The 26,595-nt window shown below is 45.4% G+C and overlaps 1 protein-coding gene across 3 annotated transcripts in view; it reads left to right on the forward strand.

Annotated features, from left to right (window-relative positions):
- LOC135045595 (complement decay-accelerating factor-like) overlaps positions 1–26,081 on the forward strand; it is a 449,130-nt gene extending 423,049 nt beyond the window's left edge. For all 3 annotated transcript variants that reach the window (XM_063955314.1, XM_063955312.1, XM_063955313.1), the window contains one exon: positions 22,353–26,081. Coding sequence is in view for 1 of the 3 variants with exons in the window: in XM_063955313.1 (XP_063811383.1) it covers positions 22,353–22,371 (19 nt within the window). In the remaining 2 variants the exon portion in view is untranslated. The remainder of the gene's footprint in view (positions 1–22,352) is intronic.
- Positions 26,082–26,595: the final 514 nt, after the last annotated feature.

Here is a 26,595-nt window from a genome sequence, read left to right on the forward strand (position 1 = left end):
GGTTTCTTCCTGGGCGGCTGCCCGGGGTGTCTCGGCTTTACAGCTCTGTCGAGCGGCTACTTGGTCTGGTTTCGAACACGTTTGCTAAGTTCTACAAGTTCGATACTTTGGCCTCTGAGGGCCTTCAGTTTGGTCAATCAGTTCTGCAGGAACCTCAGCACTCTCCCACCTGGTTTGGGAGCTTTGGTACATCCCCATGGTACTAAATGGAACCCCAGTATCCACTAGGTCGTAAGAGAAAATAGGATTTTAATTACCCACCGGTAAATCCTTTTCTCGTAGTCCGTAGAGGATACTGGGCACCCGCCCTGTGCTTTGTTCTCCCTGCACTGTTACTTGGTTAGGTATTGTTGGTTCAGCTGTTGCTGTTCCTGTTTAAAGTTGGGTTAGTATAGCTTTCCTCTGTTTTGTGTGTGCTGGTTCGGAATCTCGTCACTATCCTTTATATCCTTCTCTCAAAGTATGTCCGTCTCCACGGGCACAGTTTCCTAGACTGAGTCTGATAAGAGGGGCATAGAGGGATGAGCCAGCCCACACTATCAAATTCTTAAAGTGCCCATGACTCCTAGTGGACCCATCTATATCCCATGGTACTAAATGGAACCCCAGTATCCTCTACGGACTACGAGAAAAGGATTTACCGGTAGGTATCACTGACCTGGGTTGAGAGTGTTGTGAACTCGGGGGTTCTTCCGGTGACCGGTAGGCAGAGCTTGTGACGGATGCTGGAATCCTCCTGAAAGACAGGACTTGAGAAGGGTGCTGGTGATTACTGTGAGATATGCTAAAGAATCCCTGTAGCGATGCTGAAGCACACTGAGTGATAAGAAATTTGGGAGCGATGCTGAAGCACACAGAGTGGTGAGAAACTTGTGAGCTATGCTGAAGCACACTGAGTGGTGAGAAACTTGTGAGCGATGCTGAAGCACACTGAGTGGTGAGAAACTTGTGAGCGATGCTGAAGCACACTGAGTGGTGAGAAACTTGTGAGCGATGCTGAAGCACACTTAGTGGTGAGAAACTTGTGAGCGATGCTGAAAGCACTGTCAACTGTGTGACAGAGGAACACGCTGAATGCTGAGAACCCTGGAGACTGTGAGACGGAGGACACGCTGAAATGCTGGGAACACTGGAGACTGAGACGGAGGACACGCTGAATGCTGGGAACACTGGAGACTGTGAGACGGAGGACACGCTGAATGCTGGGAACACTGGAGACTGTGAGACGGAGGACACGCTGAATGCTGAGAACACTGGTGACTGTGAAACAGGGAACACACTTGGACAAAGGGAGCACTGGAGTCCGGCGTCCACCTTTGAATTCCCCGCCTTCCTCCGATTGGTGGAGGGGAGCCAGCGACGTCACCCGCCCACCACCCATGTGACAGCTGGGCGCAATGGCGGCGCCCACGCTCCGGGGAACCACCGGGAGCAGCGCCGCCAGACGCCGGGAGCCAGCGACCACCGGAGGTGGAGACCACCAGGAGGACCAGCGGACACGCAGGGGTAAGCGCGGCGGCCGCTGCCCCTGGCGTGTGACAGTACCCTCTCCCCCAGGAGTGGCCCCTGGACACTTTCCGGGTTTCGTTGGATGTTTGGAATGCAAGATCCGAACTAGTCGAGGAGCAGTGACTTCGGAAGCTTTTACCCAACTTCTTTCCTCAGGACCATAGCCTTTCCACTCCACTAGGTACTGAAGATTCTTGTGGTAGTAGCGGGAGTCAAGAATCGTTTTGATTTCAAATTCTGTTCCAACTTCGGTCTCCACCGAGACCGGACTAGGAGACACTGACTGGAAACGATTTAAAATGAGAGGCCGGAGAAGAGAAACATGGAAAGAATTTGGTACACGAAAGTGAGAGGGCAAACCCAATTTGCAGACTACAGGGTTTAGGACTTGTAAAACTGGGTAAGGCCCGATGAATCTTGGAGCAAACTTCATAGCGGGCACTTTTAGACGGAGGTTGCGGGTGGAGAGCCATACCCTGTCGCCAACCTTGTATTGAGGAGCTGCTCGTCGTTTTTTGTCTGCAAAGAACTTGTATCGAATAGAGATTTTCTTGAGATTAGCATGAACCTTACTCCAAATTTGACTGAAGTGCCGAAGAGTGGAAGTAACAGCAGGAACATCCTCTGAAGGAAGGAGTGGTAATTCTGGAATTCGTGGATGGAATCCATAATTGATGAAGAATGGGGACTCACCAGTGGAAGCGTGATACAGATGGTTATGGGCGAACTCAGCCCAGGTTAACAGCTCCACCCAGTCGTCCTGTGAAGGAGAGAGATAAATGCGGAGAAATGTCTCTAAATCCTGGTTGACTCGTTCGGTTTGACCATTGGTTTGTGGATGATAAGCAGATGAAAACTTGAGTTTTATTTGCAACGCCGAACAGAGAGCCCTCCAAAACCTTGCAGTGAACTGTACCCCTCGATCAGAGACTATTTCCTGAGGTAACCCATGCAAGCGAAAGTGTTCTCGGATAAATAATAGAGCCAACTTGGGAGCCGTTGGTAGACCTGTCAACGGAACAAAGTGTGCCATTTTTGAGAAGCGGTCAATAATCACCCAGATGGTATTGCAACCCTTGGAGGGAGGTAACTCGGTAATGAAGTCCATAGAAATATGGGTCCATGGTTTCCTAGGAATGGACAGTGGACGAAGCAAACCGGCAGGAGGCAAACGAGGAGTTTTGTGCTGGGCACACTGTGGACAAGAGTTAACATAGTCTTGTATATCCCTCCTCATGGTGTTCCACCAATATGTCCTTTGTAGAAACTCGAACATTTTCTGGGCTCCCGGGTGACCGGAGAACTTGGATATATGGGCCCACTGCAGTAACTTTGGTCGAAATTCCACCGGTACAGATATTCTCCCAGGAGGAGGCCCTAGAGAAGTGGGAGCTGCGGAAAATGGAAACTGGACTGAGAATTAGACTCTTCTCAAGGGAATTCTCTTCATCTGAGGCCGTTAGGGAACGGGACAGAGCGTCAACTTTGGCGTTGAGAGTCCCAGCCCGGTACTTAATAACAAACGAGAACCGAGTGAAGAAGAGCGCCCATCTAGCTTGACGGGGGTTTAGACATTGGGCAGTTTTGATATACAGCAAGTTCTTATGATCGGTGTAAATAGTAATTAGATGTTTAGCACCTTCCAATAAATATCTCCATTCCTCCAAGGCAGATTTTATTGCCAAAAGTTCCTGATCTCCAATGGTGTAGTTTCGTTCCGCAGAGGAGAACTTCCGAGAATGGAAACCACATGGATGCAACTTTCCATCAGAAGAGTACTGTGAAAGAACGGCTCCAATGCCGACTTAGGAAGCATCGACTTCCAGGAAGAATGGTTCTGTGAAATTTGGCTGTTGGAGTACCGGAGCTGACATATAGGCTGATTTCAACCGGGCAAACGCTACTATGGCTTCAGAAGACCACAGACTTGGATCGGATCCCTTTTTTGTCAATGCAGTAATGGGTGCAACAATGGTGGAGAATCCCTTAATGAATTTTCTGTAGTAATTCGCAAAGCCCAGGAATCTTTGTACTGCTTTGAGAGAAAGAGGCTGAGTCCAATCCCGAATGGCCGAGAGTTTTTCCGGATCCATGCGCAGCTCCGTGCCTGAGGTGACATAACCGAGAAAAGGAATTGAACGGACCTCAAAGGTACATTTGGAAATTTTGCCGTAAAGACGATTTCTTCGTAGGCAGGAAAGTACCTCTTTGACCTGTACTCGGTGCTCCTCAAGACTCTTGGAAAAAATCAGAATGTCATCCAAATACACCACTACACTTTGATATAACATATCTCGGAAGACTTCGTTTACGAATCCCTGGAAAACGTCAGGAGCATTACTGAGACCGAACGGCATTACCAGATATTCGTAATGCCCGTCCCTGGTATTGAAGGCAGTCTTCCATTCATCCCCCTGTCGAATGCGTATAAGATTATAGGCTCCTCTCAAGTCGAGCTTCGTAAACACATGGGCTCCACGAACCCTGTCAAATAGCTCCGTGATTAGTGGCAACGGATATTTATTCTTAATGGTGATATCGTTTAAACCACGATAATCGATACATGGTCTTAATCCCCCGTCCTTCTTCACGAAGAAGAAACCCGCTCCAGCCGGGGAGGTAGAGGGACGGATGAATCCTTTAAGCAGATTAGACTTAATATATTCCGACATAGCCTGGGTCTCAGGTAGTGACAAGGGATACGTGCGCCCCCGGGGTGGCATCTTCCCTGGGATAAGCTCAATGGGACAGTCCCAGGGCCTATGGGGTGGTAACTGATCAGCCGCCTGTTCAGAGAAGACATCTGCGAACTCCCGATAGATCTTCGGAATGAGTTCTTCATCCGACCTGGAAGATGCACGGAGCGGATAAAAGGGTGTGATGCAACTAGAGTGACAAAGTGAGCTCCAGGACAATATTTGCGACGACTTCCAGTCAACGTGAGGGTTATGAATTTTGAGCCAAGGCAACCCCAGGACAAGATCGTGGGGCATCTCCGGAATCACTAGGAACTCTAAACGCTCTTGATGTAGAGCTCCGACCTGTAGCTTGATGCGCTTTGTACGACTTGTAATAAGACCATTGGTTATTTTGGTACCGTTGATAGCAGTCAGCGTAATAGGTCTTTTGATAGACTGCAGCTCTAAACCCAGCCTCTGAACACAAGAAAGAGAAACAAAATTCCCTGCAGCCCCAGAGTCCAGTAGGGCATTAAGAGGTTTGGCAACTGACTCAGGAAACAGAGACACTGAGAGTAGACAATCCACAGTCGGAGAAGATTTGGTCGTGATTCCCAACTTGACTCCTCCAGAACAAGCTAGGCCTGCCCGTTTCCCGGACGGGATTTACAGAACTTGATAAAGTGATCTGCGGCTCCACAGTACAGGCACAGTTTACCCTCACGACGGTGCTGTCGTTCCTCCGGAGACAGTCGAGATCGGTTAATTTGCATGGGCTCGTCCGGACATGGTACAACCGCTTGCCTAGGAGGAGGAAGCCGAAACCTGGACCGATCCGACCGACTACGTTCACCACCACGCTCCTGCATGCGGAGGTCCACCTTGACGCAGAGTGAGATCAATTCTTCTAGTGGATCCGGCAGATCCCTAGTGACCAGCTCGTCTTTCAGATGGTCAGAGAGCCCGTTCCAAAAGGCGGCCCTGAGAGTGTCATTATTCCAGCGTAGTTCTGAGGCAATGGTCTGGAAATGAACAACGTACTGCCCCACAGAACGGGAGCCTTGACGAACACGAAGCAAATCAGAGGAAGTGGCGGTTGCCCTACCGGGCTCGTGAAAGATTCTTCGGAAGGACGTGATGAAATTGGTGTAATTGGAAACCAAAGGATCAGATCGTTCCCATAACGGAGACACCCAATCCAACGCTGAACCTTCTAGCAAGGAAATAATATAAGCCACTTTAGACCGATCCGTGGCGAAATTGTGTGAAAGAAGTTCAAAGTGCACCTCGCACTGGTTTAGAAAACCGCGGCAATTCTTTGGATTCCCATTATAGCGGGAAGGAGTAGGAAGCTGAAGGCGTGACCTGGTACCGGCCGAAGTTTGGACATTACTGGAAACGGCAAGTGGAGCGGTTACGGGAACTGGAACCGGAATTACCGAAGCTAAAGATGCTTGAATTTGATTCAATCGACCGGACAATTCCTGGAGATACTGCATCACCTGGCCCTGTGTCGCCTCCTAACTCTGTACTCGGGAAGCCAAATTTTGGATGGCGCTCGACTCTGTTTTCCGATCCCCCGGGTCCATGGGGCCTGAGTATACTATCACTGACCTGGGTTGAGAGTGTTGTGAACTCGGGGGTTCTTCCGGTGACCGGGAAGGGGAACCACAGCTGGGCCGAAGTAGAGATGGCCGAATATAGGTTTTCTTCATGCAGGACTTTAGCGGTAGGCAGAGCTTGTGACGGATGCTGGAATCCTCCTGAAAGACAGGACTTGAGAAGGGTGCTGGTGATTACTGTGAGATATGCTAAAGAATCCCTGTAGCAATGCTGAAGCACACTGAGTGATAAGAAATTTGGGAGCGATGCTGAAGCACACGGAGTGGTGAGAAACTTGTGAGCGATGCTGAAGCACACGGAGTGGTGAGAAACTTGTGAGCGATGCTGAAGCACACGGAGTGGTGAGAAACGTGTGAGCGATGCTGAAGCACACTGAGTGGTGAGAAACTTGTGAGCGATGCTGAAGCACACTGAGTGGTGAGAAACTTGTGAGCGATGCTGAAAGCACTGGCAACTGTGTGACAGAGGAACACGCTGAATGCTGAGAACCCTGGAGACTGTGAGACGGAGGACACGCTGAAAGCTGGGAACACTGGAGACTGTGAGACGGAGGACACGCTGAATGCTGGGAACACGAGACTGTGAGACGGAGGACACGCTGAATGCTGGGAACACTGGAGACTGTGAGACGGAGGACACGCTGAATGCTGAGAACACTGGAGACTGTGAGACGGAGGACACGCTGAATGCTGAGAACACTGGAGACTGTGAAACAGGGAACACACTTGCACAAAGGGAGCACTGGAGTCTATCACTAAGGAGAGACGATACTCAGGCGCCGGGCTCTGTCCGGCGTCCACCTTTGAATTCCCCGCCTTCCTCCGATTGGTGGTGGGGAGCCAGCGACGTCACCCGCCCACCACCCACGTGACAGCTGGGCGCAATGGCGGTGCCCACGCTCCGGGGAACCGCCGGGAGCAGCGCCGCCAGACGCCGGGACCCAGCGACCACCGGAGGCAGGGACCACAAGGAGGACCAGCGGACATGCAGGGGTAAGCGCGGCGGCCGCTGCCCCTGGCGTGTTACAGTAGGTAATTAAAGTCCTATTATTTTTTACTTGCAATAGCACTCCCCTTGTTTAGTGGCTTATGCAGATTGAACTATCTCCAAATAAATTTCAGCTTGCTTATCTCTTCATTGTTGTCAAATTATAATGCATGTAACACAAGAATGATTTAAATATGTAGCGATTCAAAGGCTACTGGAAGTTTTCAGATCTTTAACAAGTTAAACTTACTTTCTTATCTTAAAATAAAGGTTTGACTGCTCCTACAGCAGCAGCCAAGATTTCCTGTATTCATAGTCCAGTTACATGCTGCCAGCATGAGAGCCCACCTATGAATGGCCCTGGCCCTAGGTGAAGGGGTGTCTTGGGGAATCATTCCACATCTGTTCTAATAGGGTTGGTGTTTTATATATATATATATATATATATAATACGTTTTGCTTCACAAGAACGACTCTTCACTCGGGTTGCTCTGTCAGGTGGCTTCCTCTGGCCACTACCTAAGCCCAAACCGGCCCTCTCTGTCATACAACCACTAACTGGCATCTGAAGCCCAACCCACTGGTTCCCACAAGCCTTTAAACCTTCACATAATGAATTAGTCACACCAACATAGTGCAGTTGTGTGTGTATTACCTTCACTGTAGCAAGGAGCAGGATTCTTAACCCTACCTGCCCCTTGTTCTAGGGAGTGAGCATCAGAATGTGGCAAAGTACCCTCTTTGCCAGTCTCTCTCTCTCACTATATATATACCAGGCAATAGGTGGCACTCACGGTATAAGAAATAAAGACAGCAGTCTCGTCTTTAGCGTCAACGTTTCAGTGTTTTCACATTTTATCAGGACGTCCTGATGAAAATGTGAAAACATTGAAATGTTGACACTGCAGACGAGACTGCTGTCTTTATTTCTTATACCGTGAGTGCCGCCTATTGCCTGGTGTTAGGATCCGCAGGTAGCGGATCATTTTGCTGGCAGGTCCCGGTTATTTGTTGCCATGGGGTATGGCTTCAAACATGGGGGGTCATTCCGAGTTGATCGCACACTAGCTGCTTTTAGCAGCCGTGCAAACGTATAGTCGCCGCCCACGAGGGAGTGTATATTTGCAAGTGTGCGAACGCGTGTGCAGACGAGTGGGCCGAAAAAGTTTTTTGCCATTTCTGAGTAGCTCGGGACTTACTCAGTCCTTGCGATCACTTCAGTCTTTTTGTTCCCGGAATTGATATCAGACACCCGCCCTGCAAACGCTTGGACACGCCTGCGTTTTTCCAAACACTCCCTGAAAAAGGTCAGTTGCCACCCACAAACGCCCTCTTCCTGTCAATCTCTTTGCGATCGGCTGTGCGAATGGATTCTTTGTTAAATCCATCGCCCAGCAACGATCCGCTTTGTACTCGTACGACGCGCCTGCGCATTGCGATGCATATGCGTGCGCAGTAGTAACCTGTTCGCTGTGCTGCGAAAAACATCAGCGAGCGATAAACTCGGAACGACCCCCATAGTTCTGTTTTCGTCTTGAGGAAGTCTCCGGTTGCTAGGAGACGAAACGCGTTGACGCCCCTTTCTCACAATTGAGTTCTTCTGAATGAACAGCACTACAACACGGACCAGCTCTCCACTTTTAAAATTCCTGCACTCCGCTGTTCATCTATACCACAGCCGTCCAGTCTATTTCAGCTCAACCTCCGCAGTGAGGTACGATTACTACGGCCGTCTACGGCATAGCTGTTTCCGGGCACTATCTCCGGGAATCGGACATTCACGGACCCCCGCTGTGAGGCTGAGACAGCGCCGGGCAATTGCGGGCATATTGTTATTCACCGCTGCTGCCAGCCAAACGGATGACGTCCTCCGCTGTGAGGCTTTTCATTTAACAACATCCCGCTGATGACTGACGGCCCTTATAACAGCGATTTCATAATACCAGCGGGTCCGCTCTACATCCATTATTAGAGGCAATAATTATATCACCTTTTCTCACCACGTGCAGTTGCACACAGGACCCTGTAGCAATATCCAGGAACCAGCACGGTGGTAACTATTACGGCTTGCATACCTCAAATAACTCTATAATCATTGTGGAGCTTTATTATTTAATGTTACAATGGGACGCCAGTGTTTTAATTAGTAATCATTTAATTTAGAGAGAGCTTTGTCCTTGTCTGAATTTTAACTCAGTTCTATTGTATGCTGTCTTAACTAGCACATCCCTGAGACAGTTTATTATTACTTTCCAATGTGTATTTAAGAAGTTGCAACTTTTGTTTCTTTTTAACCTGCTTTATATGTATCAATTGTTTCTTCAAGCTGTGTGTCTGTTTCACATAATATTCTGATAAAATTATCTATTTTTCAAAGAGAGTTGCATTGAGTCAATTATTCTCCCTGCTAGACTGCACTTAATTAATTAATTAATCAATTAAGCTCAAGTGATTCTTGGAGCGCAGAGCATCCCTTTCTTCTGTTCATATTAAATTTTATTTCAGTCTAACCAACTGTTTTTGCTCAGCAGCTTCATAGCTCACCATTTTTTGAATACTACTATATATAGCGCCAGGTTATACAGTTTGAGATTATTCTCTAACTGTATTCACATATTTGTACATTCTGTTTTCATACAGTTTAGCTGGTCTTTCCTGTCTCCCTGTGCCTTCACTTCATGTGTTCACTAAGTAATTAGCTGTCTGTCTACAGAGCAGGTACACACATGCCTTTGATTTAGAATTACTCTCCAGGAGCTGTCTGATTGGGCCCTGCCTTCTTTAAATTACTGCCAGCCCTGTACTCAGTGCTGATTATACTGTCTCTAAGGTCAGACTTTCCAGAGGCTTTTTAGACTGCAAGTTCCAATGAGATTATTGCTTAATCCTTCCAGTAGTCAGCTCTGCTGGAGTGCCAGATTAATCATCTGAAGGTTGGTGAAACCAGATTCTTCACCTGCAGTGAGCTCCACCTCATCTCCTCCAGATTGTGTACCTGCATCTTCCAGATCTGCCTGGCGGTCGTCTGGATCCTGCATTTCCGGCCTCCAGTTGCACCTTCAGCAAACAAACTACTATATCAGCTTATTAGCTGCAACATCGGCGCAATCGCCACTCCTTCAGCAAATAAACTACAATCTCGGCTCACCAGCCACAACATCGATGCAATTGCCGCACATTTAACTAACAATATCAGCTCATTAGCTGCAACACTGGCGCAATTGCCGCACCTTCAGCAAACAAACGACAATATTGGCTCACTAGCCACAACATCGGTGCAGTCGCCGCACCTTCAACTAACGGATTACAATATCGGCATTAGCCGCAACATTGGCGCATTCGCAGCACCTTCAACAAACGAACTATAATACAGGCTCACTAGCCACAACATCGGCGCAATCACTGCACCTTCAACTAATAGGCTACAATATCGGCTCATTAGCCGCAACATCGGCGGAATCGCAGCACCTTCTGTAAATGTACTACTAGATCGGCTCACTAGCCGCAACACCGGCAGAACTGCCACACTGTTGGATTACAAACTATTATTCTGGCTCCCTGGCCGTAAAATAGACTCACTAACCACTTCCACAACTCAATAGTCACTCTACGTTTCCTTTATCATCACCAGCATTCAGCCGCATCATCTGCGTTCAGCCGTCTCCCCTTCTTTGAACTCTGAGTGACTATCAAACACATCATCTGCGTTCAGCCATCTCTCCTGCTTTGGACTCTGAATGATTATTATTTGTGTCCAGGTTCTTTTGTGACAATAAAGTCACCATTTCTTATTTAATTATCACTTTGGCCGTGTCTCTCTTCATATAGGTAACTTTGGTTGTCTGGTCACTGACAACCGTAACATTATAATCAGCCCCTTAGGAGAGATCACGTAGGCATCTAGAATGGAGCAGGCACAAAATCCCACGCAAGTCCTTGCAGCCCAGATCTCTGCACTGACCCAAAAGGTTCAAGAGCTGTCCCTTTGGGTAGCAGACGTCCGAACATCGTTCACTCCGTCAGTCGTTCGTGAACCCAAGATCAATCTCCCAGATCGCTTCACTGGTAATCGGGAACAGTTCTAGAACTTTAGGGAGAGTTGTAAGTTGTATTTCCGACTCTGGCCTCTCTCCTCAGGGTCAGAAACGCAGCGTGTCGGGATCATTATCTCCCTGCTCCAGGGAGACCCTCAGACTTGGGCCTTTAGCCTGCTGCTGGCTCATGCCGCATTACAGTCCGTTGAGGCCTTTTTCTCTGCACGTGGCCTTCTGTACAAAGATCCAGACCAGGCGGCATTGGCCCAATCTAAACTATGATCCTTGTCCCAAGAATAGATGGTAAAGAAGATTACTCCTCCGAGTTCCACAGATGGGCCATAGACTCGGGATGGAATGATCCAGCTCTACGAAGCCAATACCGCCTAGGCTTGTCTGAGGCGATCAAAGATATCCTGGTTCAGCAGTTCACACCAAGAACATTGGATGAGCTCATCTCCACAGCCATCAGAATTGATCATCGTCTCCGGGAATGAAGACGTGAGCATAACCTGCCCGTTCGGTCTCCTCAACCATCGGCTGCGTGGGCTCCAAGTCATGACTCGGAGCAACCCATGCAAATTGGCGTCTTCTGCCTGCCGCCTCAGGAGAGATACCATAGATAGGCACAGGGTCTTTGCTTATATTGTGGTTGCAAGGGACACAATTTGAAGACCTGTCCCCCTAAGTTGGGAAAAAGACAGGTGTTCAGGAGGAATTGCACCTAGGTCTTTCTTCCATTTCCTCCGACAATTCTAACCTGCTGCCAGATACCATCCAATTTTCCCAGGCTTCCCTCTCAGTGTCCACCTTCTTAGATAGCAGAGCTGCGGCAAATTTTATGGACCTGTCGTTCTTCCGCCAGTACGGTTTGTCCACTATTCCGCTGGAAGGAGAGATACCTAGCTGTGGCCTGGATGGGACCCATATCTCCAGCGATACAGTTAAGTTTTGGACTACGCCTCTCCGATTATCTGTGGGCCGTATACAACGGTCTTCTCCAAGTGGCACATCTTCTGCAAAATCAGGCCATTCAAGCACAGTCGGACAATGTGACAACGGTGGCCTACATAAACCAACAGGGAGGAACGAAGAGCAGAGCTGCTATGTCAGAGGTAACATGAATCCTCCTCTGGGCAGAAAAGCACGCAGTGGCGCTGTCAGCAATCTTCCTTCCAGGAGTGGACAACTGGGAAGCAGACTTCCTCAGCAGGCAAGATCTCCATCCAGCAGAATGGGGCCTCCATCCGGAGGTGTTCAAAGAGGTGACCATTCTTTGTGGCGTGCCCCATATAGACATGATGGCCTCTCGTCTCAACAAGAAACTTTGGAGGTACTGTTCCAGGTCGAGAGACCCACAAGCAGTGGCGGTGGATACCCTGGTAACACCGTGGGTGTTCAAGTCAGTGTATGTGTTCCCTCCACTTCCTCTCATTCCAAGAATTCTAAAATTCATAAAGAGAACAAGGGTTCAGGCAATTCTCATTGCTCCAGACTTCCCAAGGAGAGCTTGGGACGCGGATCGTTCTGACTTACTGCTGGAAGATCCGAGGCCTTTTCCTCTTCGCGAGGATCTTCTGCAACAGGGGCCAATTGCTTATCAAGACTTACCGCGGCTATGTTTGACGGCATGGAGGTTGAACGCCAGATCTTAGCCGGGAAGGGTATTCCGAGCAAGGTTATTCCTACCCTGATACAGGCTAGGAAAGGAGTAACGTTTAAACATTATCATCGCATTTGGAAAAAATATGTGTCTTGGTGTGAGACCAAGAAGTTTCTTACGGTGTAGTTTCAACTTGGACGGATTCTCCTCTTCCTACAAGCAGGTGTGGATATGGGACTGCATTTGGGATCCATAAAGGTCCAGATTTTGGCTTTGTCCATTTTCTTCCAGAAACAATTGGCTGCCCTCCCTGAGGTTCAGACTTTTTTGAAAGGGGTTCTGCACATCCAGCCTCCCTTTGTGGCGCCGACGGCACCCTGGGATCTTAATGTGGTGTTGGATTTCCTGCAATCAGATTGGTTTGAGCCTTTACAGGAGGCTGAGGTCAAGTTTCTCACGTAGAAGGCTGTCACATTGTTGGTCTTAGCTTCTGCTCGATGTGTGTCGGAATTGGTGACTTTGTCCAGTAAAAGCCCCTACTTAAATCTTCCATGAAGATAGAGCTGAGCTCAGGACGCGTCAGCAGTTCCTTCCAAAGGTTGTGTCGGCTTTTCATATCAACCAACCTATTGTGGTGCTAGTAGCTACTGACTCTTCGAATACATCAAAGTCCTTGGATGTTGTGAGGGCTTTGAAGATCTATGTGAAGAGGACTGCTCGTCACAGGAAATCGGACTCTCTGTTTGTCCTTTTTGATCCCAAGAAAGTTGGGTGTCCTGCTTCTAAGCAGACGATTTCTCGCTGGATCAGGTTCACTATTCAGCATGCATATTCTACAGCAGAATTGCCGTGTCCAAAATCTGTTAAGGCCCACTCTACTCGTAAGGTAGGTTCTTCCTGGGCAGCTGCCCAGGGGATCTCGGCTTTACAACTTTGCCAGGTGGCTACTTGGTCAGGGTCGAACACGTTTGCTAAGTTCTACAAGTTCGATACTTTGGCCTCTGAGGACCTAAAGTTTGGTCAATCATTTCTGCAGGAGCCTCAGCACTCTCCCTCCCGTACTGGGAGCTATGGTACATCCCCATGGTACTAAATGGACCCCAGCATTCTCTAGGACAGGGCTGGCCAAACCAGTCCTCGAGATCTACCAACAATTCATGTTTTCCAGGCCTCCTGGAGATCTCTAGATTTGTCAGTTAGGAATGAATGCAGCATATCTTAATTAGTAATGACTACACCTGTGCACCAGCTAAGTGGTCTGGAAAATGTGAACGGTTAGTAGATCTCGAGGACTGGTTTGACCAGCCCTGCTCTAGCACATAAGAGAAAAATAGGATTTTAATTACCTACCGGTAAATCCTTTTTCTCGTAGTCCGTAGAGGATGCTGGGGTCCATTTTAGTACCATGGGGTATAGATGGTTCCGCAGGAGTCTTCAACACTTTGAGACTTTTCAACAGTGTGAACTGGCTCCTCCCTCTATGCCTCTTTTCCAGACCTCCGTATAGGAACTGTGCCCGAGGAGATGGACAACTTCGAGAGAAGAATTTACATTAAACTAGTGGCGAGATTCACATCGGCTCACACCATACAAAACATGTCGCCTAATATGGCTTTCAGCATAACCCATGCTAACGTGCATGGATAACGCAACAGCTGTGAACATCTTAACACATGAGAACCTGTGTAAAAAGATAACATTTAATTCTGCAGGAAAAATAAGCACTGGGCGGGCGCCCAGCATCCTTTACAGACTACAAGAAAAGGATTTACCGGTAGGTAATTAAAATCCTATTTTCTCTTACGTCCTAGAGGATGCTGGGGTCCATTTTAGTACCATGGGGATCTACCAAAGCTCCCAGTACGGGTGGGAAATTGCTAATGTTCCTGCAGAACTGACTGACCAAACTGAAGGTCGTCAGCAGCCAAGGTGTCAAACCTGTAAAACTCAGCAAACGTGTTTGCCCCTGACCAAGTAGCTGCTCTGCAAATTTGCAACGCCAAGACACCTCGGGCAGCCGCCCTGGAAGAACCCACTTTCCTTGTAGAGTGGGCCTTTACCGAACTCGGTAACTGCAATCCTGCCGTGGAATAAGCGTGCTGAATGGTACCTCTGATCCAGTGCACAATAGTCTGCTTAGAAGCAGGACCCCCAATCTTGTTGGGGTCACAGAGGACAAACGAAGATTCTGTTTTCCTTATCCGAGCCGTTCTTGCAACATCAGTCCTCAACGCTCTGACTACATCCAAGGACTTTGAAACTGCTGAGGTGTCAGAAGCCACTGGCGCCACCATAGGTTGGTTGATATGGAAATAAGACACAACCTTTGGAAGAAAATGCTGACGCGTTCGCAGTTCAGCTCTATCTTCATGAAAAATCAAATAAGGACTCTTGTGTGACAGAGCTCCTAATTCAGACACTCGTCTGCCTTAGGCCAAGGCCAACAGCATGACCACTTTCCAAGTGAGAAACTTCAACTCTACCTCTTGTAGAGGCTCAAACCAGTCCGATTTAAGGATCTGCACCACCACATTAAGATCACATGGCGCTACAGGAGGCACAAAGGGAGGTTGGATGCGCAGAACCCCCTTCACGAACGTCTGGACCTCAGGAAGGGACGCCAACTGTTTTTGAAAGAAAATGGACTAGGCTGAAATTTGGACCTTGATAGACCCTAATCTCAAGCCAGCATCCACACCCACCTGTAGAAATAGGAGAAGACGTCCTAATTTAAACTCCACCGCAGGAGACTTCTTGGATTCACACCAAGATACATATTTTCTTCAAATACGATGGTAATGTTTGGACGTTACCCCTTTCCTGGCCAGAATAAGTGTGAGAATGACTTCATTGGGAATACCCTTACGGGCTAGGATCTGGCGCTCAACAGCCATGCTGTCAAACGCAGCCGCGGTAAGTCTTGATAAACAAACGGACCCTGCTGAAGCAGTTCGCGAAGAGGAAGAGGCTGAGGATCTTCCAGTAATAACTCCTGAAGATCTGGATACCAAGCCCTCCTTGGCCAGTCTGGAGCAATGAGAATTGCTCGAACCCTTGTTCTTCTGATGAGCTTGAGAACTTTTGTTATTAGTGGAAGTGGAGGGGACAGATACACCAACTGAAATACCCACTGGGTCACCAGTGCATCCACTGCTATTGCTTGTGGGTCTCTTGACCTGGAACAATATTTCTGAAGCTTCTTGTTGATACAAGATGCCATCATATCTACTTGAGGAACACCCCAATGATCTGATACCTCTGCAAAGACTTCTGGGTGGAGGCCCCATTCTCCTGGATGGAGATCTTGTCTGCTGAGGAAGTCTGCTTCCCAGTTGTCCACTCCCGGAATGAAAATTGCAGACAGAGCTTTTGCATGTCTTTCTACCCAGAGGAGTATCTTTGTCACCTCTGCCATTGCCGCTCTACTTTTTGTTTCGCCCTGGCGGTTTATATAAGCTACTGCCGTTACATTGTCTGACTGGATCTGTATGGGACGACCTTGAAGAAGGTGTGCCGCTTGATAAAGGCTGTTGTACACAGCTCTCAATTACAGAATGTTTTATGTGAAGGAGTACTTCTTGACTTGACCATCGTCCTTGGAAGCTTTCCCCTTGCGTGACTGCTCCCCAACCTCGGAGGCTTGCATCTGTGGTCACCAGGATCCAAGTCTGAATCCCGAACCTGCGTCCCTCCAGGAGGTGAGAACTTTGAAGCCACCACAAGAGTGAAATTCTGGCTTTTGTTGACAGGATTATCCTCCGGTGCATGTGTAGGTGCGATCCGGACCACTTGTCCAGTAGGTCCCATTGGAACACCCTGGCGTGTACACCCTGTAGAGCCTCGTAGGCCGCTACCATCTTCCCCAGCAGGCGGATGCACTTATGAATCGATACATGTGCTGGTTTTAAAACTTGTTTGACCATCCTCTGGATCTCCAGAGCCTTTTCTACCGGTAGGAATACTTTCTGTGCTTCCGTGTCCAATATCATTCCCAGAAATTATAACCTCCTTGTGGGTTCCAATTGTGATTTTGGAAGGTTTATGATCCAACCGTGCTGTTGAAGCACCGTCAGGGAAAGTGCAATGTTCTGCACTAGTTTCTCCCTGGATCTCGCTTTTATGATGAGATTGTCCAAGTATGGGATGACTTTGACTCCTTTCTTGGGAAGAAAAACCATCATCTCCGCCATCACCTTGGTGAATATTCTCGGAGCTGTGGAGAGCCCGAAAGGCAATATTTGGAACTGGTAGTGGCAGTTCTGCACCGCAAACCTCAGGTATGCCTGATGCGGCGGGTAGATGGAAACATGTAAATAAGCATCTTTGATGTCCATCGATACCAGAAATTCCTTTTCCTCCAATCTGGAGATCACCGCTCTCAGGGATTCCATCTCGAATTTGAACCTTTTCAAATAAAGCTTCAGAGTCTTTAGGTTTAAAATCGGTCTGACCGAGCCATCCGGTTTCGGCACTACAAACAGGCTTGAATAAAACCCTTTTTCCTGTTGTGACACAGAAACTAAGGAAATTACGTTGTCTTGACATAATTTCTGTATTGCGTTCAGCACTTTTGCTCTGTCCTGAACAGAAGCTGGTAAGGCTGATTTGAAAAATCGGCATGGGGGAAGGTCCTGAAATTCCAATTTGTACCCAGGGATCCAGATCTGAGTGAACCCAGACTTGGCTGAAAGACAGTAGACATGCCCCCACCCGATCGTACTCCCGCAGGGGAGCCCCAGCGTCATGCTGAGGTTTTAGCAGAAGTAGCTGTTGACTTCTGCTCCTGCGAGCCTGATGGTGTTGTAGATTTTTTTACCTCTTCCTCGACCTCTTCCTGCGAAGAAGGGGGTACCCTTTGCCTTTTTGGACTTGTTGGGCCGAAAGGATTGCATCGTATGAGAATTAAATCCTTTCCTAGGTGGAGCAGCTGCGGAAGGCAGAAATGCTGATTTGCCTGATGTAGTTGTTGAAATCATGGCATCCAGCTTGTCTCCAAAGAGGGCTTCTCCATTGTAAGGAAGCGCCTCAATATTATTTTTTGATTCTGCATCAGCATTCCATTGGCGGATCCACAGCGCCCTGCAGGCTGAAATCGCCATAGCGGAGGATTTTGAACTCAGTAACCCAATATCCTTCATAGCTTCAACTAAGTAACCTGCAGCATCTTTGATATGGCCGAGAGTTAGGACTATTTCATCCCTGTCAACTGTGTCTATGTTAACAAGCAAGTTGTCAGACCATTTTTCCACATCGTTACCTACCCACGCCCAAGCAATGGTGTGCCTAAGCACCATTCCGTTAGGCGTATATATGGATTTTAGGGTTGTTTCTAATTTACGGTCAGCTGGATCTTTATAAAGAGGCTGAACCAGGGGCAGGCAAAACTATTTTCTTAGATAGCCGAGAAACTGAGGTGTCTATCATTGGGGGTGTCTCCCATTTGTGCCTGTCTTCCTCAGGGAAAGGGTACGCTACACGTATCCTTCTGGGAAGGGTAAATTTCTTCTCAGGGTTAGCCCAGGATTCTTCAAAGAATGCATTCAAATCCTTTGAAGGAGGAAAAGTCACAACCTGCTTTTTATTTAATTTAAAATAATCCTTTTCCTCAGGGACCAGTGTTGTTTCAGGAAACGCCAACACTTCCTTTATAGCAACTATCATACATTGTATGCTTTTGGCTAATTTGGGGTCTACCCCTCTCAAATCCCCAGTGTCGACGTCAGAGTCGAAATCTGTGTCTGTGTCCCCTTGCATTATCTGGGCCAGAGACCTTTTCTGGGAACTGGATGGGACCCGAGTGGATGATATGGAGGGGTCAGTAAACAGTGCATCCTCCACAAACTGCCTCCAATATTTAGTCTGTTGTTCAGACTCAGAGAATTTATTTGCAGGCATTGACATATTCTTTTGCAACATTCTCACCCACTCTGGCTCCTTCTGAGAGGGAAGGGCCACCACATTACCCTCTTGTGTATCTAAAATGGGTTCTTCCTGGGAACCCTCCCCAATGTCTGACATGTTACACACTTGTACACACACACACACACACACACACACACACACCCCTATCACACAGGGGAGCTATTGGGGACAGACCCACACTAAAGTCTGTCAGAGAGCCACAGAGGGATCTGCCAGTCCACACACTGCGCCTTATTGTGAATTGTGGAAATATTACCCACTTACAGCGCATATACCAATAATAGGCACACAGATCTAATTATAATGAACACTCTCTGCCCCTTCTATAACACCCTGTACTTGTATCAGCGTTGTCAAGAGGAGAAACAGCATTAAGGAGTTTCACACTGGAGTTTCTGTCTGGAGAAAATGGCACCCAGTGAGTGTTCTGGCAAGTCTGAGGAGAAGCCCCGCCCTTCAGACTCAGCAATGTAATATTTATACTGGCTGGGGATGGCACATCAGCGGCTGTACATGTATGTGCCCTTTTTGCTAGTGAGAGTAAGGTTGTAAAACATGCCCTCAGAGCGCCCCCCCCCGTGCTCTGCACCCTTGTACTGAGAGACATGGCACGCACTGCGCGTGTACCTGTATGCCGCCAACGATGACCGGAGGATCCCCTCTCTGCAGGACTCCGGTAATATACTCACCAGCCTTCTGACTTCTGGCTCTGTTAGTGGGTGGCGGCAGTGCTGTGGGAGTGAACGCTGGCCAGGCTTGGACTGTGTTAAGTACCCTTCAGGAGCTAATGGTGTCCTGTCAGCGGAAGCAGAACCATTAACTAATTGAGAGTTGGTTCCTACATCCCCCCCTAAGTCCCACGAAGCAGGGAAGCTATTGCCAGCAGCTTCCCTGTAAAATAAAAAACCGAAGAAAGTCTTTTTCCAGCAAAGCTCTGTAGAGCTCCTCTAGTGTGCATCCAGTCTCCTGGGCATTTTCTAGACTGCGGTCTGGAGGAGGGGCATAGAGGGAGGAGCCAGTTCACACTGTTGAAAAGTCTTAAAGTGCCGAAGGCTCCTGCTGAACCGTCTATACCCCATGGTACTAAAATGGCCACCAGCATCCTCTAGGACGTAAGAGAAATAGGATTTTCATTACCTACCGGTAAATCCTTTTCTCGTAGTCCGTAGAGGATGCTGGGCGCCCGCCCAGTGCTTCGTATTGCTGCATTGTTACTTGGTTCAGTATTGTTGTTCAGCTGTTGCTGAATTGTTCCAAGTTGGTTAGCTTGGCTTTCATTTTTGTTATGTGTGAGTTAGTGTAAATCTCAACTCTATCTGTGTACTTTCTTCTCTTGAAGTATGTCTCCTCGGGCACAGTTTCTAAACTGAGTCTGATAGGAGGGACATAGAGGGAGGAGCCAGCCCACACTATTAAACTCTTAAAGTGCCAGTGGCTCCCAAAGGACCCATCCATACCCCATGGTACTAAATGGACCCCAGCATCCTCTACGGACTACGAAAAAAGGATTTACCGTAGGTAATTAAAATCCTATTTTAAGGCATAACGGATGGGAAACACCTACAGTACAGTATTCACTCTTGCCTATGGCATTCATAGTACTGTAAAAGGACCCCCAACATTAAGCAAGGCAGCCAACCCAGGATATTAATTGTGGCTCCAGAGACCCGACTGCAAGAGATCTGGCCATTTGCCCACACAAAGCAAGGGAGGCTCGTCCTCATGCAGCAAGGGAGGTTGTGTCTTTCAAGGATGATGATGGAGAGGTTTAATGGAAAATGTCCTTTCAAAACTGTAAAAGCAGTTATGATTGCTGATAAGTGCAGTATTTTATATTTTATGGCTGGCTTACTCTGTAGGGTATGGGACTCCAGGTCGACACACCTTAGGTCGACATGGACAATGTTGGCATGGAAAAAGGTCAACATGAGTTTTTTAATGTTTTTTTGGTGTCGTTTTCTTCGTAGAGTGACCGGGAACTTCAGTTAGTGCACCGCTTCGCTCGCCATGCTTCTGGCAAGGTTACCGTTCCCAAATGTAGTCAACCTGGATTGTAAAGTATGAAAAAGTTCATAAAATATATATATTTTTTAAAAACTCATGTCGACCTTTTGTCCATGTCGACAAATTGCAGGTATTGTGTCAACCAATTGGTGGCAACCTAAGGTGTGTCGACCTTTTTGGTGTCGACCTGGAGTCCGGATACTCTAACCCAGTGGTTCTCAACTCCAGTCCTTGAGAACCCCGAACAGATCATGTTTTCTGGAATTCTTTAATCATGCACAAGTGTGTTAATCTAATTTGTTGGATCAGTAATTACCCCACCTGTTTCCACAGATGTTTTCTGTAAACATGGTATTTTTCCATAAATTGCACAAAATGTATTTATTGCTTGTTAAAAAAAACTAAAAATTGTAAATAAGCAATCTATTAAAAAGCCGCCTGCTGAATAATGAGACATGAGTATAAATGTCAGTGTTGCATATCTTGAATGAAAAGCTACAGTACTGGATTGTTCAAAGTAAATTTTACTTTATTAAATGCCACGTTATAGCCACTGTACAGTGTAAAAAAGCTATTAAAAAAACAAACTTTTTTAGAACTAAAATGTTTTGTAGCAACTTGCTTTTGTTAAACCTCTAGGTGAGAGTGTGATCAATGCCTATCCCCATAGTAGACATGAACCACCTTCATGCACCCTCAATACTAATGATATACTCCACACCACATATAATAAGTTCATTATAAAACTATTTTGGTGTATTTAACATTGTTGTCTATTGTAAGTATTTTTACATTTGTGCTTTGGTACATTAACAATATTTCACTTCTATTTTGTACTTCCTAAGATTTGTACAGTTTGTTCCTGCTTGTCCTTAAGTATGTCTTTAAAGCTACTTGTTTTAAAAGCTGTCCTGCATGATGAGCTATGTTCAAGCACAATATGTATATTTTGTTCAATGCAGGAATAGATAACTCAAGTCCTCAAGATTAATATTATGTGATACTTCAGCGCTGATGGACCAGAAATGTTCAGTTTGCTGAAGTACAGGCTACATGACAGTAAGAATTAGTAAATATCTTTTGTACTTTATTTTTCTGTTATTGAGTCTTTCTTCATTTATTTATTTAATTATTATTATTAACAATGAAAATGAGGGTATCAATTGCTTCTCTTAGAATTACATTAAAGACTAGTTACAAATTTTGGAATAATGGACAAAATATTAAACAAAACCATACAATATTTGGTATCATCCAGCAATATGTCATGTATTCGGTTCTGTACATTTTGTAGAATAATACAGATGTGTTCTCATACTGTACATCTAGCCTCAATACAAGATGACTGGCGTGAGTAAGCCGCCAGATCCCATGCAACTCTAACATCTGGCGTCTTTTCTTTCTTGCCAAAAATGCACGTCTTATTCACAAAGCAATGTAACGAGGATGTACGAGTAGACTGTGCTGATTAATTTGATATATGATACTGGTATATGTGTGTGAATGAGTCTGTATACAGAACAGAACAGAAATTGGCATGGAAAAAAGCTGAGGTTGCTACATTGTAGCACTTCGTGTACAGATTCAGAGACTCAGTCACACACAGATATACATGTGCCATATATCAAATTAATCAGCAGTCTACTCATGCATCCTAGTTGCATTATGTTACGAATAAGTTATATTTTCGGCAAAACAGTAAAAAGACGCCTGACGCTATAAGAGACCCACGCGACCTAGCGTGCCAAGAGGATCTGTTTGGCATGACTGCAGCAAATATGAATGAGAACATATCTGTAGCTTCTGAATGATTTCTTGAGGACTTGAGCTACCTGTTACCTATCTTTGTCATCACCTTGGTCTGTTTTCCAATCTTTATCTCCTTTTCTAGATTTTATGAATTGTCCTTTTTGTCTTGGCACCATTAATTTATTTATGGTTTTCTGTCTATATATTTGATGATGATTTTTTGTTGCTTCATTTTCTTCTTAGGAAACCACAAGTCATATGAGCCCAAATGTGCAGTTCACTTAATGTGAAGCATCATTACATCTGTAGAACTGAAGATCTTTATACAACTTTCTGACTTATTGACCTCTGAGTCTGAAATACACAAAAAATCATATTCTGAGAATTGACTTGGATCTTTCCTTATAAACTGGATTGTTTAAAGTATACTGTACCTACTGTATGTTTCAACAGAGATGAGTAACAAAAAAACATTTGTGCCTATATAAATCTTCCACTGTTTAGAACAACAATTTTGGTATATGTTTTAAAGAATCACAGTACCTTCTCCAAACTTTTTTAATGCATATTTCGTGAATTTTCAATTTACATATCTAAAGTCTCATACAACACAATGCATAAAATGGTGCAAACATGTATATTAATTTTTTTATATTTTCTTTTTGTGTGTGTATGGCAAAGAAGTGTTTAATTTGTTGTGTTCCAGATATAGTGATGTCACATAAATGTGACTGCTGTAGCCTAGTTCTTTTTCTACATTTCTTTTAAGAACACCATAGACTTCAGTCTATAAAAAGTTTACATAGTATTTTATCAAGATCAGTCGATGGAGGGAATGTGCAGATAGTGGTATTTAATGGTCACAATTTGGAAAAATTATTATTATTAGTTTCACCCCAAATAAGTCCTGCATGAATGAGAGCGAGTTATGGATGAGAGACGCAGATCTTGTGCAGAGGTGAGAGGTCAAGTTGGGAGATATTTGGAGATAAGCGAAGAGATGTACTTTGGTGTAGTTTGGTTAATGGCCTTGAGTGTAAAATAATTTTATATTGAATATGGTAGAATACAGGCAGCCAATGGAGGGACTGACAGAGCAGATCAGCGGACAAACGTTTAGTGAGAAAGATTAGCCTTGTAGCTGCATTCAAAATGGAATGTTGAGGTAAGTATCTGCTTTTGGTAAGATCAGTAAGGAGACAATTGCAATAATCAATGCGGGAGATAATGAGTGCATGGATTAGAGTTTTTGCAGTGTTAGATGTATGTAACATGATTTAGAGACAGATTGAATGTAGGGAACAAAGCACAGTTTAAAGTCAAGGATGACACCTAGGCAGTGAGCTTGTGGGGTAGGGTTGATTGTCGAGTTATCAACAGTGATAGACATGTCAGGTTGGTAACTAATATTGACCGGTGGAAATATAATTAATTCTGTTTTGGAAATATTCAGTTTGAGGTGGCAGAAAGGCATTCAGTGACCTGGACCAATACAGATGGTGACAAATCTTAAGAGGATAGGTAGATTTGAGTATAACCCGTATACAGAAGATACTGAAATCCGAAAGAGCTGATAAGTTTGCCAAGAGATGTGGTATAGTTTGAGAAAAGCAGAGGGCCTAAGACTGAGCCTTGCAGTACTCCAACTGATAGAGGTAGCGAAGCGGAGGTGGAATCAGAGAAGCGAACACTGAAAAATAGATTAGATAGGTACTGTAGGATGAGAACCAAGAAAGGGCTGTGTCCTGAAGACCTAGGGATTGTAGTGTTTGTATGAGAAGACAGTGGTCAACAGTGTCAAAAGCAGCAGAGAGATCTAGAAGAATATGAAGTGAGTAATGGCTTTTAGACTTAGCAGTGACCAGATCGTTCACTACCTTAGTCAGTGCTGTCTCTGTGGAGTGTTGGGAGCGAAAGCCTGACTGATGTGGGTCCATTAGAAGTTTAAATAATTATCAACTGCAATAACACAGTTAATGTAACTATAATTATACCAAACTGCAAATGGATATCTTCAACATCCATAATGTATGCAAATAACAAACGTTGATCTACTCAATTTAGCTTAGACTGTTCCATGTGAGAGTTAGTAATTCTTAATTTAATATTTGTGTGAAATATATGAGGCTGAAGCAGAGATGGTTGCAAGAAAAGCATGTAAATAGTGTATTTACAGACATAGGCAGCCATTTCCAACCAAAAATGTATCTGTATTGTGATGCAAGTACTGACTTTTGCAATATGTGGATAGATAGAATAAATAGAAGCCGCAAACATTTCAGCAGTTTTACAAACCCAACATTTATTAATTTTCCCCCTTTATTTCTATCAATTGGCTCGACCTAATTAGATGCAAAGAATGCGAGTTGCCATTGCCATGGTGTTTCAACGCCAGCAATGGTATCGCATCTCGCGACACTAGCGGTCTAATTTCTGCCCGAATTTACTCAAAACTTCATGCGTATGAATATTTTTTTACTTGAAGTTTGGAAGGAGTTGCATGATTACCTTTCCCATTTTTGACTCTCAAATTAATTTGATATTTCGATCATTTATTAAGAGGAAAATGTACCTGTTCATACCATTAAGTGGAAGATCCGGAACCTTTGAAAGAATCAAATTGCTTGATTGAGAAAAAAGAACTGCACATTTCACTGTAGACAAAATCAATTCATAGGGAAGTGTTCTATAATTTATCCTCAAGCTTTCAATGGTTTATATGGGGATGGTACACTGTTTTATGTGGTGATGTCATATTACACTGAAACACCTCTCCTGCATGTGTTTGATTGTTTTGAAGGTGCATACACACGGTGCGATATGCACTTAACTTTCCTTACGCCTTTGACTATATAGTCAAAATCGTAAGGAAAATTAGTGCATATTGCACCATATGTACACAGCTTACGATGCCGATGCGAGGTCCCACGGGATTGGCATCGCAACAAAAAATAGACTGCACAGGCAGCCTAACATTTACTATATCGGCCCCGTTGAATAGTCAATGTCGGGCATACGGTGCATCGCATCGTGTGTACACACCTTTAGCACTATTTGCAACTCAAGGTAGTGCCCTACTGGTTCATTCAACAATCGTATTTTTTGGAAGAAAGACATAGCTTGTGCCACTGGCTGCAATCCTGGGTGTATTGTGCAAATTTATAGGTTTATATTTATTTATTTCTAACTGCTGACTTATGGCAGATGATCTATTAGACATATTAGGAAGTAGTATGTTAGTGCCATCGGTTTTCTTTTATTGCTCCTGTCTACCCCCTTTCATTCTGCCTCCCTCTCTCCTTCTGTGTGACACTTACCCTGGTCGTGGGCTGTCAGACATCTTCAGCTTCTGTTGTGCTTCCCATCTCCGTTTCACCAGTGGAAGCATTAGTAAGCTCCAGCTCCCAATGTGCATGACGGAGATGGGACAGCCATTCAAGATTATATTGATGTGGCCTCATACACTGTGGCTCTAGGTCCCCGGCAACTCGGCTGTGAGGAGTGTCTTTTTAGTCCAAAACTATTTGCAGAAATAAAACAATTGAAAGCAACGCAGTGTAGTTCCTATGTGCCCCTTATGAAAGGGATTATCTCATAACCCTAATGAGGACATATCTGAGTTCTAGATTATTCCATGTGGTAAACAGAAAAATTTAGGGTTGTTTTTTTAGCATGGGGTTGATAAGCATTCACATGTTATTCCTTTTTTTATCAAGTGTGTTACAGCAATTGATATAAAACTTGTTCATTGTTTTTGATAATTTCATGTTAATACTATAAATGTATCTTTTGTTGGAGAAAAAGATATGAAGGACTGTCACTGTACCGGCATGTTGGACTAGTGTGGTGTTGTTATATGTAAATAAGCTTTAACAGCTGTTTAATTACAAAGATTATTAAAAGGGAAAAAAAACACAGATTGAGTTCCAGTCTCCTAATAAACCCAAGTTAAATAAAAAAAATACATTACAAGCAAGTTTAGTACTTTATTTTATTTGTACTGTTTGGTGTAGAACATTTTGTATGCGTTTACTTTACAACATTGATAACATTTATTATTTCCCTGAAGACTCCTGGGAGGCTGGGGGTAAATGTAATCATTTATAAGGCAAAACCAAACCTGGACCACACTGGTTAACAATCCGGTGACAGCAGAAGTGGCATTCCTATCTTCCAAGGTGATCTATACAGTACCTGCCTAATCCCTCAGCAGCTGTTCACTGCTCACAAGCACACAGCAGCTGTATGGACAAATGGTGCACCAGCTCACCAATCTTTTCTGATACTTGTCACACACAATACAGAATACTATTTTTTTATTGGTGCAGAACTTTGTTATTTATTGTTCAAGCACGTGAATAGGATATATTTTCATGTGTGTTTTAATGTATACTGGGGATCATTCCGAGTTGATCGCTACCTGCCGTTGTTCGCAGCGCAGCGATCAGGCAAAAAAATCTGCATTTCTGCGCATGCGTATGGGCCG

Source organism: Pseudophryne corroboree, chromosome 2 (genome assembly GCF_028390025.1).
Source record: "Pseudophryne corroboree isolate aPseCor3 chromosome 2, aPseCor3.hap2, whole genome shotgun sequence".
Taxonomy (NCBI): domain Eukaryota; kingdom Metazoa; phylum Chordata; class Amphibia; order Anura; family Myobatrachidae; genus Pseudophryne; species Pseudophryne corroboree.